This window comes from Lissotriton helveticus, chromosome 9, assembly GCF_964261635.1.
Source record: "Lissotriton helveticus chromosome 9, aLisHel1.1, whole genome shotgun sequence".
Taxonomy (NCBI): domain Eukaryota; kingdom Metazoa; phylum Chordata; class Amphibia; order Caudata; family Salamandridae; genus Lissotriton; species Lissotriton helveticus.
In genome coordinates this window covers 971,977,231-971,997,766 of record NC_136070.1, presented here as the reverse complement: position 1 = coordinate 971,997,766, position 20,536 = coordinate 971,977,231, and the positions used below count along the sequence as shown (strand labels likewise).

The window sequence follows — 20,536 nt, the reverse complement described above, 5'->3', positions numbered from 1 at the left end:
TCCTGTATTGTTCCTTAAAGTCATAAAGGAAACATTCCGATTCCTCTCTCGTAACAGGCAGTCCAAACCTCTTTGCTGCCCTTTCAATCAAGTTATGAAAACCCCCTATATCCACTGGAGGGGAGACGGAAGTGTCGCGACCAGCGGCGTCCGGATCTGTAAGCCCACTGTCACCTTGGTCAAAGTCTGGGTCTTGCAACGGATCAATTAAGGGATCCACCTGTACGACCTCCTCATCCGAAGAGGTATCCTGTTGGACAGCAGGAACTGGGTCGGGATCTGGTGTGCGGACCCGGACCAAAGGTGTCACTGGTGGTGGTGAGAGGGGCACCACTGGAAGACCAATAGCCGGCTGCACTTGCGACTGTATCTGCGGTGGAGAATGCGCAGGCTGCCCAGAAGGTTCCGACGGAAACCTTTTACGATAATCCTGTAGCATCATTTGTAGATCAGAGATGAGCGAGGAGGGCATGGCCACCATGCCCTGTCCCAAACCAGGAGTGCGTCGCTCTTCCGGAACATATGGATGCAACTGATGGCCACCAGCATGTTCGTAATACTCCTCCGTGTCCGTCTCCTGCATCTTTACATTCAAGTCAGAGGGACTATAGGCAGGCCCATAATTGTCATCATCCTCAATCTCATCCTCCTCAGATTCGTCATCCAGAAGCATTGTTGGCGGATGTGAAGAAACTCGTTGCGGAGACGTCATCTCCGGCGTTATTTTCATCTTCTGAGGTGGAAAATGCATTTTTTGACCCGTCGACGGTCTAGTCGACGGAGCCATCGTCGCCGGCGCAGCAGTCGTCGACGGAGCGGCCAATGGAATCGTCGACGGTACCATTGCCTTCGTCGACACAATCCTTGTCGTCGACGGAACAATCATCGACGGCTTCGTAGACGAACTAGTCATCAACATTATCGTCGACGTTGATGTTGTCGACGTAGTTTGTCGTCGTCGAGGCCGTCAACAGCACTTTGCTCGTCGTCGAGGAAGACGTCATCGTCGACGAACTCGGGACCTTGAATGTCGACGAAGTCGTCGTCGTGGATATCGCTACCGCCGACGAGCCCGTCGACGGAGCCAAAGAAACAGCGGGAACTTTAACAGAAGCAACTGTCGTCGACGTACCTGGTGTTTTTGTCGTCGACGGACGCGCTTTTCTCTCCGGCACAGATCCTGAAGTGACAGAAGAGTGTTTGTCACTGGATTTGCTCTTTTTGGACGGAGGAGAAGGGAGAGCAACCTCCTTTTTGTCCTTTAAGGCTGTAATCACTCCAGCAGCCTGTCCCTGCCTCTCCTTTTCACTTCCGTGAGGAGAGTGAAGGGGACCAGCCCTCTCAGACCTGTCAGAGATCTTATGAGGGGCTTGAAGAGGGGGCTCAGATGTAGAAGCACCAGGGGGAGACCTACCCCTCTTCCTTGATCTGTGAGATGAAGCAAAAGATGTGGAATCCTCCTCATCCGAAGAGAGCACCTCTTTGCGAGTCTTCATCTTCTGAAGCCAGGTCAACAGCAGACCTTCTCTGTCCCGAAGAGTCTTGTTCGAGAAGGTTCTACAGATCTTGCACTCTGTGGCCTTGTGGTCCGGATATAAGCAATAAATACAATTTTCATGCTTATCTTCCACAAAAAGTCGGTTTTTCCCCACAAGAGGCACAGGGCCTGAATAAGGTCTTCTTCTCCTTGTCAGACATGTCGAATTTCAGCAGAAAAACTTGAAGAAATAACCAGAAAGTAGTGAAAAAACTGAGCAGAGCTCAGTGGAGACTCCCTAGCACAACGTGCGGTAGAAAAATCTGAGGCTCTGAGCTCTCTCAGGAAGGTTCTAGAGGGTGAGACTGCTCTGATTGGTCCTTGCAAAAGTTTGGTCTCTTTTTACAAAAAGAGGGTGATAGGATACAAAATGAGATGAGGCCTAGGTTTCTCTTTTGTTTCTATGGTTTTTATACTACCGAGGCTCCCATTCCTACGACAGGGAATGATACAAAGCATGGGAATCTATGAAAGTTCCAATACTGGGGCAAACATATCTTTAGCACTAGTTGCATTTACTACTTTGCCATTTAAATAAGGATAACAAGCAAAAGGGTAGTGCACATGGTTCATAACAGCATCTCAGGAATGTGAGCCAGGGAGAAGACACTCAAATAATTAAACGTGCCAAGAGGTAAACTGGGACTAGCTTTGTCATATTGGCTACAATCCTTTAATAGGTTTAAGCTCTTTTCTATATAAAATAAGTGACAGGGATACGATTTAAAGGAGACGGTTGTTCCACACACACTGGACCGAGAAAGCTGATTTCCAAGTATTTTCCCTACCGTTAAAACGTTTTACACCAAAAGGTGAAGTAAAGTGGTAGGGAGTATATTGGAAACACTTTTCCTAGGTGATCTGGAGGCCAGAGAATTCAGCACACCCAACAGGCTTACTCGGCGTTTGAAAAGGGACTATCTGCCATTAGTATAGCACAGAAGCGGAGGTATTACTATTATTCTACTTGTTTCCCAAATAACTTTCCTTAAAGACACTGCTCACTCACTAAAGCTCTCAACCAATGAACACTAGGGAGGGGGAGTGGGGAGGGAGAGAAAAACAGATAAGTTTGAGGAAGCAGACTGAATAATGAAAAGAATGAAACAAGGCTTGCACGTGCAAATGTGGTCAATACAACATCAGCCTGAGGTTGCACATCAAGGACTGGGCAACCATCGCATTAAGCTCTCCAGCAACATTGCAAAGATCTCCATTAGCAAACTGCACAGGAAATGACATCACTGGTTTCCTGCCAAATCAGCCTTTGAAAGAAGAAGCCAAGCATGAGGACTTTATTTTGAATCATCCATCTGCACACTGCCCACCGACCCTTGGGCTCCTACACCCTCCCAGTACCTACTTAATGGTGGCTGCAGCACACATGCACGCAGCTGGCATGCTGCAAAAAAAAAAAAAAGGCCTGTCTGACCTTTCTATGCCTGTGCCATGCCCAGTGCCAGCAACCCTGGATGTCCCTCTACCCTCCTGCGCTTTTAACCCTGGGCGCTGCTTGCCATACCACATAGGAGAGTTCACATGCGCCTCCTTCAAGTTCTTATGTAGTCTCCCATGCCCTACACCCACCATCATTATTATCATCATCATCATCATCTTGCTCACTCACAGACCAACCATGCGACACACATCTCGCATACACGCTCCTGAACACCCACTCCTTCACCAAACAGCCACCGAGATTGAGACCTACTGCACGACCACGCTCCAAACCTGCTCTTCCTCACGGAAACATGGCTAAACCAAACATCTGCCCCGGACAGCGCAACATCCTTCCTACCTGGCTACAAGATTGCTAAGCAAGATGGTCAGCACAAGCTAGGAGTCGACTCACCATCATAATTAAAGACACCATCAGTTGCACCATCTACATTGACACCAACAGGTACATGCAACACCCCACGTTTAAGATAAGCATTGCAGACATGTTGGCCAAAGCGGAATTCTAGTATACAGCCCACCAGTACCTCCCACCAATCTCACCAGAGACCTCTCCGACTTAGTCACACCCCCTCATCAATGCCAGCACCTCTATCTCTTCAGAAACCTCTAAGTTCACCTAGAAGACCTGATCGACCCAACCTCGGTCAGTTAAAAAAACAATTTAAAAAAAATGCAGCATCACCCAGCAAGTTACCTAACCCACCAATACCACCTGACATCTGTTGGACCAGATTTGCTCCTCAATCAGAAACATCACAGTAGACAACCAAGCAACTATGACCGAGGCAGACCATGCCTGTGCGATTCTGCATATCCATTCCTCAGGACCAGATCCACCTGCCACAGCTGGAAAAGCATTACAAAAGAGGACTGGGCTTACGCACTGGCCAGAGCAAACCAGCAACTTGCCAGAATTCATTAAGAAACTGGATTACTGCACGCACAGGCACCCTGGCTCCCCTCAAGTGCTACCCAATTGCAAGAGCCTGAACAGGTCATCACTACGCCCTGCTCAAAAAACCACCTGGTTACCAACTACACTCTTCAACTATAGACTGATATCCTTCTGCCCATACTCGACCAAGATCTTAAACTAGATCAACCGACTTCTCACCGGCCACCTTAACACCCACCAGCTCCTTTCTGCTGGATCTGTTGCTTCTTGATAGAAGAAAAGCGGTCAACACGCATCTTACTTATCAGAAGTTTGCATACCTATCTGCAGAGTGCCTCTAGATTAATTGAACAGAACTATACTCTTCAACGCACACGTGAACAGAACTACACTCTTCAACGCACACGTGATCTATCTGGCCATCATCGTTGCACACATCAACATATTCTCCTACGCCGAAGACTCGCAACTTATACTATCCCTCTTGGACAAGAGGCCCAACACAAGCAACACATTCAGACTGCATTACCAACAAAGTAGAAGTGATATTTGGCAAGAACACCTTGCTGTGGGACTCCCACCTCAAGGTCGGCCGAACTGACCCAGACCAGAAACCTTGGAATTTACAGCCAACTGAACATACAGTGCCAAAGTGCACTTCCTTGCTGCATCCTGCTTACATAACCTGAAGATGCTGGGAAGATCTTTAAATGGCTTCCAAGCTACACAAAGACAATCACTTGCCCTGGGCATCCGAAAGATGGACTATGGGAACACCATCAGTGCCAAAAATAACAAAGCAACTCCCAAAAAAAACTCCAAACTATCCAGGACATGGCAGTCAGACTCATCCTCAACTGCCAACCCAGAACTCGCACCCCACCTCAAGGAGCTCGCTCACTGGCTTCTGATACACAGTCATTTCAAACCCCACCCATGGCACTACACAATTTCACCCAATGCCTACCGGAGCAGTCATATCTCTTTCCAGAAATCACAGACTCCTACTCGCACCCATTCCATGCATACAAAGAAGCCGGTCAGGACTGACCGGCTGTCCTCTTACATTGCTCCTAAAGCATGCTATGACCTCCCACTCAACTTCAGAGCCTACTCCTCTTGAGCTAAGCAAGAAGCTGAGCTTTTTAATTAACCAAGCTACCCTAATGCTAGGCACGCACACAAAGATACATACATACACATTCAGCACCAGGATATCCTTGTGAGAGATGGGGTGCTTTACAGGTACGCATAACACTGCCAGAAGACTGGTTCTTTATATTGTAAAACCATGAAGACAAAAGATTGATCTATAGCTCATACTCCATGTACAAGATATGCCTTAATGTGGCTGGGAACAGTAAGTAATGAGCCCCTTTCTTGTTATGGCAAGTAACCAAGCCCTGCTTTTATTTTGCTTAAAGTAGGCATAATAATGGACTTTGCTGTACCTGGCAAAGATGCATACTTGAAGAGATTACAGAAAACTGTATCAAGGTGTTGAAAGTAAGGAATCTACAGACAGGCCTACCCACTCCAGTTGACATTTACCTCCAGTTCCCTGGCCAGTTCAAACAGCAGCGCGATGGTCTCACCAACTACAATGCGCAGGTTGACATTTTCACTGGACAGTACGCTGGGCAGCTTGGATAAGTGGCTGGATAAAAAAAAAAGCATCAGCATTACATGACAGTAGAAAGGATACAAACAGCATTTCGTGGACTGGTACCCCAAACCAAGAAGGCTACACCACCTATTCAAAGTGACTAAATACCTTAGAAATCCATTTGCAAATGCACTTGCATGAATAAGACAAACATATACATTTGTACTGCGGTGGAGCTTGGTATCACTACAACTGAGGGCGCTCTGCACATTGAAGAAACTAGATTTGTTAAAATGCGTAATTACAATTAGTACAGTTGTGAAGGACATTTGAACATGCAATATGGTCAACAAATGATATTATTGAAGGATCTCTACCTACGAACCTAAAGTAAACTTTATAACTGTTAGCACCTGCCTCCAAATCTATTTGCAAAGTAGGTTTAATATTTGAGAACTGTTGGAATGTACTAGTTAGAGAATGTCATAACATTTTTCAAATGGTCATCTACAAATTTCCTCCACTTAAGCCCTACAGAGTGTAGTTTAACTTTTAACCAATCGCACTAAACATTTCCATCATGATATAAAAGCAGAGATTAGGATGGAGCATGGTTACAGGGTGATGTTCATAATTAGTTTGGATGCGTGTTGGACAGGTTTAACCATAAGACTAGGTGCACAACTAGTAAAAGGTTTAAATTCCAGCTGCAAGACTGTTTTTATCCCTCCAATACAGAAAGTAAGTATGAATATGTCCACCATGTAGTGAGATGCAACCATTATATGACTAGCCATGAATTGAGCAATAAGAACACTATCACAAAAGTTATTGTTCAACATGAGTCAGTCATGCCTACACAACAGAAATCTGATCAGTGTTCTGGAAAATGTACATTTGTGCGTGTTACATTCGACCTTTGCCAGCAAAAGGGATACGGGGTCTCCAACAATTTGAGAAAAGTTGGGCAAGAAAAGAAGACCCCTGTGCTCCAACCAACTTCGGTTAAGGACAAATACATGGTAATTTTCTCATAGCATATTTCTTCATTAAAAAACACCTTTAACAATGAAAACAAATGGTCCAACTTTCATAGGTGCCTTCCTTCACCAAGTAGAATGCTGAAGATAACTTACTTTAGAAGGATCTTTTCCACTTGTGAATTGGGGCAGATTGTCAGCAGCAGGGACCAGGAATGCAGGGCACTGCAGTGCAGTTGCTGTGTCTGAGGGTTGTGCTGCACAGTGTTGGGTGAAGTAGCATTCAAGTATGAAGAGCTGAAGATTCCTTCTAGGCAAGTGAGGCATGTACCCAAATCCTAGATGCAGACGGAAGGGAGGAGAACGAAAGAAATACTGGCATAAGGAAAACGGCAATCAACGTTTGAGGCATTATGGGGAAAAAATAAAGCTATGCAGCAAGAATATGCAATGGATGTTCCAAACAAAGGATTTCAAGCGATGTGAAGGAAACATTAAAGAATTTTCCTTAGAGGTCAAGCTGCATAGCCCTTACTTGTTTCACTTTTGCTGAAAAACATCAAGCAACTTTGACTATGTAGAACAGAATACAAACAAGGCTATTACATTTTAGTTGGATCCAGATTAGGTTAAAAACTATTGTGCCAGAAGCCCAGTTAAGACGTTAAAGATTTAGACACAACCAGCCTTACACCCAATAGTTAAAACAGAGTACTGGGTTCAAGTCAGCAGTAGAGAAGACAATGAGCAGACAAACCAAGGGGAGGGAGGTGGCCTGCGCCTTAGTCATCTTGGCAGATGGCTTTTAGGATTTTTCTCCAAAAGACCATACTAAAATTCTTTTGGCATTAGAATACCTTGTCTGTCACATGTGCAAGTCTCTCTCAAAGTAGGTAACAAGCAACATGTCATTTATCATAACGTTCCTATGGGGTTGATGGTCTTGCATCAAGCCATCTAGAAATGTAGGACAGATCCTAGGAGTTTGAAAAACAAAAAAAAAAAAAAAAACTTGCAGACTTCTATACACTCTAAAAACGGAAAATTAGTTGGCATTCCAGTAGCTATACCATCTTGTACGCCAAAGTTAGATACACACACACACAGATGTCTGCCAAAGTACGGCCTCTAATCAGTTCAAAAGCTCAGGTTTTGGTAAGGATCTAATCTGGATTCATTTATTTTTCTCTAGAGCCACAAAAAGGTCTGCATTTTGTTAGGTCAGCTCTCATACTACAATGGTTAAACTAAAATTCAAATTCTCGAGTGACTAGTTGAAAATTGACAAAAAAAATGATTTTCCATTGCACGATAAAGTGTGTTTACAAAGTGTGCCCTCGCTTCCTTAAAGTGGACTACTACACATTTGTGATTTTTTTCTAGTTTGAGCCATTGTGTGCAATCACTGCATCAACAATATTTTTTCTAGTGCCTTCATAGGTCGATATTATAAAATATATTTATATATTTTAAACACTCAAATATTCAGATGGACTAAATTATGCAAATTTGGGGATATTTTTCTAAAGATTACATACCTTGAAGCCAAATATGACAAGGACATTTAAGAGAACCAAATCAGATGTTTAATTTGTAATCTCTTTATAGTCTGCAACCACATACAAACAGAAATCACTCGTCTTAGAATGCTTAAGAGAGTGGGTCTGCAATCTAGTGTCTCGTCATTTTTCTTGAATATTGCTTTGTATGCACCAAGATGCAAAAATCATTTAAGCACGGTTGGGAATCTATTTGGGTGATAGAGAGCGTGTGCTTTACATGGCCTACAGGGATAGTGTTTCGACGTGGTGTGGGAGGACTAGAATGGTGATCTTATGGCACTCAGGGCTTGGCATGAATTGTAGCAAAAGATTTTTGAAATCACGAAAGCTTCATAATTAGATGCTAGCTTATATGATAGCCAGAAACCGGTCCTAGGATGCTTGATTCCGGTTCAGGGAAGACATGGCTTGGCAGTTCGGGCTGGACTGTTCCCATGAGGCACAGGGTCAAGACTGATTTGCATATGGCCATGTCTGAACTGGGGTGGTGTGGTGCGCAAAATAACGATGGATTACACCCAGATCTGTGACTGGGGGTGAATGTTTTGCCATTGTGCAACATCCCGTCCATCAATTGTTGTTTTAGCTTATATGAATGAAGTGTGCCCATGGGGATGTTTTGGGGTCATGGGTAAATGGCAAAGGCATTTGAAAATTGCATGTAGCTACACATATGCATTGATGTGGGGGAAAAGGTGAGAAAAGACCGGGTTACCCACCATCTTTAGAGCACAATGTCTCACAATTTACAAAGTGAAAATTGGAATAGGAAAGTGTCCATAGGTTAGAGTGGCAACCTTGGGAGGTGCAACTTTAAATCAACTGCAGCATGAGCTCTGGAGTCAAGCCAGGAGAGGTAGCTAGAGCAACCCATTGGACTGAACTATATGAAAACACCCTACCAATATGTCCAGATAAGTCCACCATGTACTGAGATGAGACCATTATATGACCATCCAAAGTACATGCCTGAGAAGTGTTCCCAGGTGCAGCTGGGAAGCAACCGATAATGGCTATTCTATACCCAGCCATGGTATAGGTTCTGAGGAGCATACAAAGTAGGCAGCATGGAGTAACCAAAAGGGAGAGGAAACTACATGCGCAGAAATATTTGCTTCATATGGTCTACCTATGAGCAGCAAAGGAGTAGTCCTAGTATATGTCCAGTAGTCCACAGTGGAACAACACATGAACGGGTACGATGGTCATACAAAATAGACAGCCAGAAAGAGGTTTTATGTGCACATAGGTTTTTTCAATGGTTACTTAGTTCTTCTAAGCTTGTCCGTTTTCAAAAATGGTTTGTTACTCTATACCACACACTACTATAACAAGAGCAACTATAAAACAAGCATTGGCATAGCCAATAGGTCTCGCTTGTGGGACCTTGTAAGTATTTTGTTTTGCAGCACAATATCCTTGTAACTAAATACTTATAAGGTCCTACAAGCGAGACCTATTGGCTATGCCAATGCTTGTTTTGCTTCTTGGTGTAACTGCACGTATCGCAATGCCGCCCGTGTTCAGCCGTGACACTTCACTGGTTAGGGTATTCGTTAAATGTAAACATGCGTCTTGGTGGGTGGGGCGCTGCGCTCGAATGGGGAATCTCGGGTGCTTGTAGACTGCGCTGTGTTGTGTTGTGAGGGGGTGGGAAGGATGACTAGGCAAAGCCAAGCAGTGCTCTCAGGCGTGAGACGGCAGAGTGTGGAAATGGGCTGCCGGCGTTTAGCGATTTTAATTTATAAAAAATTATGTTCATAAAGTGGTTTAGTCTTGGTGCGAGAGCTACTGACTGCTCATTGATTCGTTGGTTCAAAATTCCGAGAGTTCAGTAGTGAACGTCAGCTGGCCGCAGGCTGCGTAGATATTGTTAAAGGTCCCAAAGTGCATGGCCTGATGAAAGAGAAACACAACAAGTGCAAGCGGGCGGACGAAAAATGTTGCCAATGAGCTAAAAGTGTGCTCTTGTGCATGCACGTGTTTCTCTGTGACGTGCATGTCTTGTAGAGGGGGAGGAGGGAGGAGAAATGCTTGTAAAAAAAAAAATAAAAAAAAAAAATGTGTGCGCCGGGAAAGGAAGGCAGAGAAGGGGAGGAGAAATGCGAGACGGCGGGCAGGGGAGCGGCGAAAATGACTAATTAGGGGAGAAGCCGCAGAGCGCACGCTGGGCGAAGCCCTTTGATGTGCTGTGCGGCAAATGGAGGGAGGCTGATGCGCGTTCATGTTTGAACACGTGGTTCACATGAACTGCATGAAAACGCCAGCAAAAAGCTGGTGGTTTCATGATGTTTTCGCCGCTTAAATTCTTGCTCCGCTCGATGCGCATGCGCGCATCGATAGGTCGCGAGACCTAAAAAGCCAAACCATGTATTTGTTCATATTCTACGGAGCAACTTTTAGAAAGGGGATTTAAGCAGTAGGGATTTAAAGAAGAGTGGCCCCTTCGTTTAAATGTCCATGCACACATGCAAATGTGTCACTTGACAGGATCTTTAGAAAGGACTATCCAGGATGAGTAACCTTAAACAGTAGTCAAGTGAAAAAATAGGACGAAGATGCAAACAAACACTTAAAGAAAAAGGGGTTTAGCCATCTAACCACACAACCTGGGTATACCAAAGCACAAACTATTAAGTAGATCACAAAGAAAGAGTAAAACACAGACAATCTGACGATTTGGACTACAAAACAAGCAGCAAACACAGGGTCTGCTGAAAATCATAGACTCATAACTCTGAAGAGTTGAGTGCAGTGATCATTGTATGATCCAAGTAATCTGCAAAAAAATAAAAACAAACGCATACTGTAGAGCTGTTCAAACTTTACGTCTTACAGTAACACGTGCAGTGGAGTGCTTGATGCAAAAACTTTCCACTGAGCCAATTACTTATCTGATATTTATAAGCTCAGCTAGCTGCATCATCAATAAGCATACGTGCCCAGTTGTCTACTAGATTGAAGAATGAGGAAAATTGAAAAAAGGGGTGGGTAGAGGGAAGGGAGGAGAGGTAAGTATTGTCAAGTTGAAGGTAATATGTGGGGAGTCATGTATGAAAGCTACAATGCCAATTGCAAGAGCAAATCACTAACTTATGACAGAATGCGATTTAGGATAGTTCGCATCAAGGATGTTTGAGCGTGTGTGTGCGCGGCAGAAGCTGGAAAAGTAGGTCTGGACACAGGCAAACACCTATTTCGTAATTTCTCAATAGGATCACCCAATGCTCCAGAAAGTTGATATGGAGTCAGGACTCGCCGGAGACCAGATGCCTCTGATCTCCACCTCTCCCATGGTGCCGCCCCATCCCAGAAGGGACGCGTCAGTCACAACTGTGTTCCGGTTGGGGAAGGGAGAGGGATCTGCCATTGACCTAATCGCAATTCTTGAGCTGAGGAAAATTGAATTTTGCCCCGTCATGTGTCCCTACGTGTTCCCCATCGTATGTTATATGTGCATGATCGATATGCATATTTACCCCCTTGCCCGAATAAAGACGCAATTATAGTTGTGTCCAACGTTAGTATGACCAGTTATCCAGTCCACCGTGAAAGCAACGTGAATTAGGCTTCTAGGCCTATGTTGCCAACGTCTTTACATTGTGCACGTTAAAATCATCGAGTTGCACCCGTTTCTAGGCCTCACAGGGCCCGGACACCAGATTCAAGCCTCAAGTCTCCTGAACCACTCCGGGGAGTGATGCAGCCCCTCCCGCATCCCTGACCCTTCACTTACTTCCTGCCAAGCAGCGCGGTGCCCGGCCTGGCCTGCCTGCCTGCCAAGAATATGTTATGCCTACAGTTATCAGTTCAGCTCCCCGGCTTCACATTCCTAGCTAACGAACCGCATAAACATCTTCATCTATAGTCTAGTCTTCCTGTCTCCATGCAAGAGAATTACTGAATTAGTATCCATAGGAGATTCATAGCACACGCAATATCCAAAGAAATATATGCATGCACCAGCCTTAGTGACAAGTAGCCTTTGCCCTGATGACTTTTAGATTCAAGCAACATGTACTCCAAACACGAGATATCAGATATGCTATAGGTACATGTCGTTCTGACATCCCAGACTTTAGTCTCCTCTTCTAGTGCTAGAAGTCAGAGCCCCCAGCTCCCCCCAGTTACACGTCATGTTCGTTTGCGCGCACCAGTAGGTTAAAGGTTCCAGCTGCCCAGGTAGCCCCCTCCATGTGTCCACCCACTTATGACACTTCTGTGACGTTTACATCACATGTCTCCGTGCACGCCCTGTGCACGCCTTCTTTTCACGCTCATGTGTTCTTATCTTTCGTTTGTCACTTGTTACGCCTACTGTATGCAATGCAATTGTACTGTTTTACTATATATACTGTACAATGTTAATATGATGTTAGCTGTCCCTTTTTATGCGAGGCGGTCATTCTGGTCCCTTCCTGAACCTTAGCAGGTGATGGAACCCGATGGTCCATTGGCTCAAGCCATCTGATTAAAGCCCGTATGACTCAGATACCACGGATTCTGCCTCTTATTTATTGAGCTATCCTTTTCAGTTAATTCATAGAAAAATAGTACCGGTATTTATTTATTTATTTACCACATAAATGGCGCCCGAACAGGGACGAGCCCCTTCCCCACGCGCCGGCGATGTAACGCAGGCCCCCTGACCCTTCTACAGCCGTGACGGACCCCTACTGTGCATGTGCAGATATTTCTGCTTCAAGTCTCCCTCAGGCCCACGGAGGAGACGGAGACTGCGGTCCGGCATCCAGACGAGGCGGTGAGGAAGGCGGATCGTCCCGACCAGAGCCCAAGCCGAGAGAGCAAGGTCCGAGGTATCCGGAGGCCCACCTGTTTCCGAAGCCCGAGGCGCATGCGTAGTGCGTAGTGCGTAGCAGTAACCATACGTCGTAGCAGTCCAGTCCAGTCCGAGGCTTTCAGTTTTGCTTCCCGGTGAGTACCGTTGCTGGGAACGTATCTAGACGGGTTCATTAATTTGTGCCCGGTCCGACGGGTTTGGGTACACAGATCCGGTCCGACGTGTTCACCTAGGTGGATACGGTATGACGTGTCTCTTTAGGAGACCGGTATGTTCTGTACTGTTTTAGCAGTGCATCCAGTAATTCTAGTAAGTCTGTTCTCTGGTATAGTTTCTCGAGAAGTTCCAGTATTATGTTTTCGAAGTATTGTGTTTTCAATGTATTAGGTAGTTTCTGTTCGAACTGTTATTAATGTGTTCTTGATGTCGTGGTATGAGTGATTGTTTGCTATTTATTACTGTGTTTATTGTGTATTGTGTTCAAGTTCAAGTACGGTTCAAATATGCCGCTGTTTTCTAAGTTACGTCAGATAAAAACCAGAAAAGGGTTACTCGAAGAATCAGTTCCTGTCCCTCCCAGGGACAGTCCTGGACATTTCATGTATCATAAGCATGGCTTAGATGCCATACTGTATCTAGATTTATGGGTGGACTACACCAAAGATCTCGAAGAGAAATATAGATGGCCTGTTTCAGGAACATGGGATGCCGAGTGCATCATGAGAGTAGAAGAAGCATTATGGAAAAAGAAAGGCAGACAATCCCAGAAGGACGCCATAGAATTGTGGCGTAAAGAATCCCATAAAAGAACAGAGAAGGAATTCAGAAAAGCAGAACTAAGTAGAGAGTCCTCAGAAAAAGCCCAAGAAAGGGAATTACTAGAAGAAGGTGAACGAGTTAGAGCAGAACAATCAGACAGACAGAGAAATGCCCTTATTAAAGGTATGTATCCCCTTCTCGCCGAGGGTTTGCCTAAGGCGACCCCGGAAACACCCTGTAATTTACCGCCACCATTAGTCCCGACTAAGCTACGTCATAAACCGACCGCAGCTGAAATCTTCCTTTCTTCCTATTTAGATGACACTGTCCCAGAATATGCTAATACGAATCCTACTCCGCCTGTTCAAGTTCAACCTCCTGTTAATAACGTAATTACTGTGCCTCCAGCCGTTGGTCCCGGGAATCCGGTTCATGTGCCAGTACCCCAGGACCAACCCACATTACGTACGCCTACTTTGCCAGTTACATTACCAGCAGCCGCACATTCAGTATTAATTGACGATTCTAGTTCAGGAGGAGCAGGGGGAGGTATTCCTATCACCCCGCCTCAAACAAAACGACTGACACTGAGAGACGCAGCATTACAGCGTACGCCAAAAGTGGCTTCGTACGAAGCACTCAAACGGTTCCTTAATGATTGCAGATATGACCCAGTGCCAGGTGAAGATCACATGATATTGCATTCCGTACGTTTACGACGAGTTGCAAACTTTCTGATTACCATATCAGATATGAAAGAACATTTAGACAGAATATATCATTTCATCCGAACAGGGGAGAAACCAGAAAGTATTCACAAAGCTATGGCACACAGGAAAGTCGAGATTCAAGACATGATTTTGCAATTTCTAATAAATTGTTTAATAAGAGAACAGGATCGCCCTGATAAAGCTCCAGAGGAGATGAAAGTCCTGATAAGATGGAGTGACAATATAGCAGACGGAAAACACAAGACACAGAATAGTATAGAATCCATGTACAGAAAGATTCGTAAAGAAATTATATGTATACACGAAAAGGAGAAAGCAAGCAGAGTAGCCGAGAAAGAGAACGACTCTTCAGACGAAGAGGTAGATAACGAGAATCCCACCAGAATAGCGTATGTAGGTAGGACGAGACCTTCTGATAGACACACACGCCTAGACTACAAGAAAGCTTTTCCTCCTCCCGTACCAGAACAGTGTTCTCTTGAACAATTATTCCAGGCTACCGATAAAGTTCTGAAACTACGAATAGGTTACAGTGAGCTTAGTACCATGCATGAACAAGAACTAGCCCGATCAGCAGTTCGATGGATTAGTGATTCTACCACGTTTTCAGACGAAGTAGTGGCGCAAATGTTTCTGAAACTGCCCCCAGGCGAACAGCGACTGGTGGGTATGTACATGATCCAGCACCTCATTACACTGTACGAGGATCAGCATTCTGATCCAGGTCCCTTATATAATGTATTGAACGAGTTACTCCTAAACAGTTGGAAAGGTCTAGGTACCGATTTAATTAGTGTCATTTTAGAACAGCGCCACAAACACAGAACGTTCCTGACTCCGCATTTTGTTCCTGTTCCACCCCCATTTTACATAGATAGACAGAATCCGTTGCGAGAAGTGCCTCCTGTTAAGGGAACGGGGGGTGCGCTCGAACGAGTATTTGTGTACACCCCTATAACGAAAATAGAACTACTAGAAATGAAAAAGTTAGTGCCCTGTCACGATAAAGATCCAGCAGGGTTCCACCGTGAATTAAAAGACATGCTCCGTATGGGAGAATACACGTATCCTGATATCATCAAAATGCTAAAGGTCCTGTTGCCTGCGGGCACATATGAAAAACTCAAAGAGAAAGAATGGGAGGTGGGAGAGAAAAAGATTGACTGGACAGCGTTAGAGAACGAAGATAACACACGAGTCCCAGGTACTGGTCTTGGGGATAAAGCCAAAGAGTTGCCCGAACTGTTAATACAAGTCTTGCCAAGATTACTAGCCACGAAAAAGGAAGATTGGGATGCCATCTCAGCCTGTAAACAGAAACAAGACGAAGACACTAGTGATTTTTATTCCAGATTTGAGAAATGTTTCATTATTAATAGCGGTCTGAAAACAAGTAGTGAATCGTATCCACATCTCTTTGTTACCAAACTAGTTGAGAATTCTTTACCACAAGTTAAAAATCGAGTATTAAAGGTCGAGAGTACATGGCAAGCTAATACCCCATCCCAAATGCTACAGATGTTACAGAATCACCAGAATCGAATCAGGGAAGAGCAAGAACACGAAAGGAGACGTATGAAAGACACGAAAATGAAAGTACTAGTTGCACAGTCTGTTCCAGTAGATAGTCAGAAGAGGGGTACGAATCAGACTAGTCATTCTGCAGCTCCCGTTAAAGGGACATGCAATTACTGTAAACAGCCAGGTCACTATATAAACGAATGTGCAGTTCTGAAACACAACATAGCTACAGGTAAGACGAAAGAGAGACCGCGACCTCCTAGACAGGAACATGTTCCGCAAAATTCGCAGCAACCACCGCAGAGTGCACAACAGACAGTTACAGTACCGCAGCCTATAGCTGCCACACAACACGTTACACAACAGATGTACCAGTACGCACAGTCAGATTATCCAGAATATCAGCAGTATTCATGAAACAGCCTAGAGAGGGAGGTTGGCTTGCCTCTCATCGAGGTTCCTGTAGATCAAGAGGGTCCCTATGTACACAGTCAAGTATTAGGGAAAGACAGAAAGTTTCTGATTGATACAGGGGCAAGTAGGACTACCATCAGTCATGACGAGGTTCCAGGGGCTCCACTCTCAGGCTCAAGAAATGTTTCCCTGGGATTTTCAGGAAAGCCTATTGTTAATGAAATATCAAAACCAGTTTCCCTAGAAGTTGGTCCATTGTCCCGAACTACAGACTTGTTACTTACGAAATCATGTCCCGAAAATTTACTTGGTATTAAAACATTGAAAGAATTAGGGGCTCTAATCTGCTGTTCTCCGGAAGGAGTGAGATTGTTTTTACGTGATTTTAAAGGTCATTATGTGTTACGTGATTTTGATCCAAGATTATTGAATGTACCACAGCATTTATGGGCGCAAGGTCCAACTGATGTAGGTTGTATGCATATTACACCATATCGTGTCACTCTGAAACAAGGTGTTGTATTACCACGAATCCGACAGTACAAATTGCCACCTGAGGCTGTAGCAGCCTTATCGAAAATTATTGACGAGCTCATTGCTCAAGGAGTGGTTGTAGAAACTGACTCCAATGTATGTAATTCTCCTATCATTCCGGTTCTTAAACGTACTGACCCAAATGCACCTCCAATTTATCGATTAGTGATTGACCTTCGAGAACTTAATAAATGTATCATACCCCAGTACCCAGTGGTTCCAGATATCTCTTCCCTATTGACTGCCATTGATTCTGAAGCTACGTTCTTTACTGTTATTGATCTCAAGAACGCATTCTTTAGTGTCCCCATTCATCCAGACAGCCAGTTTCTTTTCGGATTCTGTTTAAATGGAAGAAGCTATACATTCACACGTGCACCTCAAGGTTTTACAGAAAGTCCTAGTATTTATAGTCAAGCACTTAAACGACAACTAGACAGTATTCACATGCCAACTGACACTGCCCTGCTCCAGTATGTCGATGATCTATTGATCACAGCCCGTACAGAACGTGACTGCGAACGTGCGTCACTGACCGTCTTGTATTTTCTGGCAGAAATGGGGCACAAGGTGTCCCCTTCGAAACTGCAATTCTGTGTCCAGCAAGTGGTATACCTTGGACACTTGCTGTCCAAGAGGGGTAGACAGTGGACACCTGACCGTATCCAGTTAATTGCACATCTTCCACAGCCCAAGACACAGAAGGAGGTACGAGCTTTTATCGGCCTCACTTCTTACTGCAGACAATGGATTCCTCAGTATGCATATCTAGCCAAACCACTGATACAATTGACAACACAGGAGGCAGCCACATCGACTGTCCTCCCTTGGACCCAGGAACATACACTTGTTTTTAATGAATTAAAGAAAGTTTTATGTAATGCACCTGTGTTAGCGACACCAAACTACAGTAAGCCTTTTACACTTTTTGTCACTGAACGTGATGGTACAGCATTATCTGTTCTCACGCAAGATCAAGCAGGACAACACAAGCCTTGTGCTTATTTTTCTAGCACATTAGATCCAGTAGCCCAGGCTTTGCCTGCGTGCCTCAATTCAGTTGCAGCCACAGCTCTAGCTATCAGACAAAGTGATTCCATAGTGTTAGGACACTCCCTGACAGTACAAGTTCCACACTCCGTGGAAGTTCTTTTAAACCGAACACAGACTCAGCACTTGACAATTGCACGATTAACAGGATATGAACTGACATTGTTTCAGCCACACATAGAAATCAGACGCTGCAACATTTTAAATCCGGCTACACTGTTACCCTCGATTACATCAAACCCTGCCACACATGACTGTGTGGAAGTTATTAACACCAGGACAAAGCCAAGACAAGACTTGACGGACATTGCATTACCTGATCCCGACCTGACACTTTACGTGGATGGTTCATGTATGAGAACAAGTACAGGAGAACTAGTAGCCGCGTATGCAGTGACTACTGAAACTGAAGTTATAGAAACACATCGTATTGACACCCTGTCTGCTCAAGCAGCAGAGCTCATCGCTCTGACCCAAGCCTGCATACGAGCCAAGAACCTGAAAGTAAACATATATACAGATTCACGTTATGCATTCGGAGTCGTTCACGACTTTGGAGTCCTCTGGCAAGAAAGAGGTTTCATGACCTCTCATGGAGCCAAGATACAGCATGGCCCCCTCATTCAAGCTCTGTTAGAAGCAATACATTTGCCAACAGCCATTGCCATTATGAAGTGCAAAGCACATACGAAAGCCACTGACACCATTTCCCAAGGCAACGATCTAGCAGATCGAACAGCCAAGCTTACAGCTCAGACTCCAGACATTCCAGTTAACACAACAAAGACAGATGTTCCAGATCAGACGACTTGTATGACAGTTAAGGACCCTACACAAGACGTACTAGACATACAGACACATGCTACCCCAGACGAAATCAAGAAATGGTCTGAACAAGGAGGGGTCCAGACAGATCAGGGATGGTTGACGAAGGGAAAAGCCACATGGTTTCTCCCCGACTCTATGGTTCAAGTCATTATTAATACAGCACATAGTCCAGCACATTTAGGAGAAAAAGCCATGTTAGACAGTATCCAGAACCTTTGGTTTAACAAGCATTTACGAGCAGCAGCAAAGCAGAAAGTGCGTACCTGCATGATCTGTTGTCAGTTCAATCCAGGTAAAGGTGTTCCGGTGGAACAAGGTGGATTCCATCCTCCTGACCACCCTTTTGAAGTCCTCCAGATGGATTATATTCAGATGGATCGATGTCGAGGTTTCAAGTATGTCCTCGTAGTTGTATGCGCTTTGTCCAGATGGACAGAAGCATATCCAGTTCCAGATTACACTGCCGCGACCACTGCCAGGCAGTTGGTTCGCGAGTTTTTCCCCCGCTATGGTTTGCCCAGGGTCGTGTATTCAGACAACGGACAGCCATTCTCATCCGAACTCATGAAACAAGTATCACTTCTGTTAGGGTACCAGTGGAAGTTACACTGTGTACGACATCCCGAGGCAGCTGGTCTCGTCGAGAGACATAATCAAACTCTGAAAATCCGTATTGCAAAGATCTGTGCCGAGAAAGGTGTAGATTGGATGGTAGCCCTCACAGTCGCCCTTTTTTACATGAGAATGGTCGCTCACTCCCGTTCAGGTCTGTCACCGTATGAAGTAGTGTTTGGTCGTCCCCCAAACATGTGGGGTACACCTATGCCACGTAAAATCACCGATGTTGACAGTAATATGCTGACAGATTACCTAGCTTCCTTGATGTCTGCACTACTCTCTTGTCGTTCACAGGTCGCGGCTGCCTTTCCAGACAACACCCAGGTGAAACCGCACGAGGTCGTTCCAGGCGACCTCGTCCTCGTAAGGAATTTTGATCGTTCAAGCCCGCTGGAGCCCCGCTGGAAGGAGCCGAAACTTGTTCTGATGACCACAAGGACCGCCGTAAAACTGGAAGGCCGGAAGGGCTGGCTACACTCCAGCCACATCAAGCGTTTCCATGGACTGCGTCCAAAGACTTTTCTCAAGGACTGCCCCGATACTGACTCTAAACTTCCCCTGTTAGAGAAAACTCCGCAGCAGGAGTATAAACTCAAGTTACGGTCTAGCAAGTCAGACAGTTTAATTGTTTAAGTCCCTCTCGGGTGAAGCGGTTAGACAGGTTCCTGACATGTAGGAGATAGACCCCCATAGTGAGAGAGTTAGACGAAACTCCAAGAAAATACGTTACTGTGAGAATCTGCGCAGCAGATGTGTTGTTACGTTATTGTCTGTTATTTCTGAGTCTTACGATTACATGCATAAGTTATGTTTTACATGTGTTTTTTCCTCCTATTGATTCGCATGTACATCTTTCCTCTAATGATACAGTAGAGCACACTTTAAGTGAACTACCCCCTCACGAGTTATCCTATCGACTTGCAATGCGCAACAATACTTTTATACGTATGTTACACTATTCACACCAGACCAGCAATGCCACTAATTGTTGGGTGTGTGGTCGACTCCCCCCTTTCCAGACACCGAAGGGAGTTCTGCCACTCTTTCCCTATCCGTTTTCACACAATGGTTCGTGTGGAGCATGGTTCACATTAACGTCATCTTTGGACGATAAGTCCCTTCTGAATAGAACATGTTTCCCAGACAAGGAAGGTCTTTCCCATAGGACAGGGTTAGATCTAGAAAATGAAGTATATGATCTAGGTAATTTCTCTTCCGATTTCATGGTTTTGAATGTTC

General features: G+C 44.9%; 1 protein-coding gene across 2 annotated transcripts in view; it reads right to left on the bottom strand.

Moving 5' to 3' along the window:
• The window catches only part of IFRD2 (interferon related developmental regulator 2), a 156,959-nt gene that overhangs the window by 24,277 nt on the left and 112,146 nt on the right, over nt 1-20,536 (bottom strand). For both annotated transcript variants that reach the window (XM_078661262.1, XM_078661261.1), the window contains 2 exons: nt 6,636-6,817; nt 5,445-5,550 (listed from right to left, as the gene is read on the bottom strand). In XM_078661262.1, coding sequence (XP_078517388.1) covers nt 5,445-5,550; nt 6,636-6,817 — 288 coding nt within the window. The remainder of the gene's footprint in view (nt 1-5,444; nt 5,551-6,635; nt 6,818-20,536) is intronic.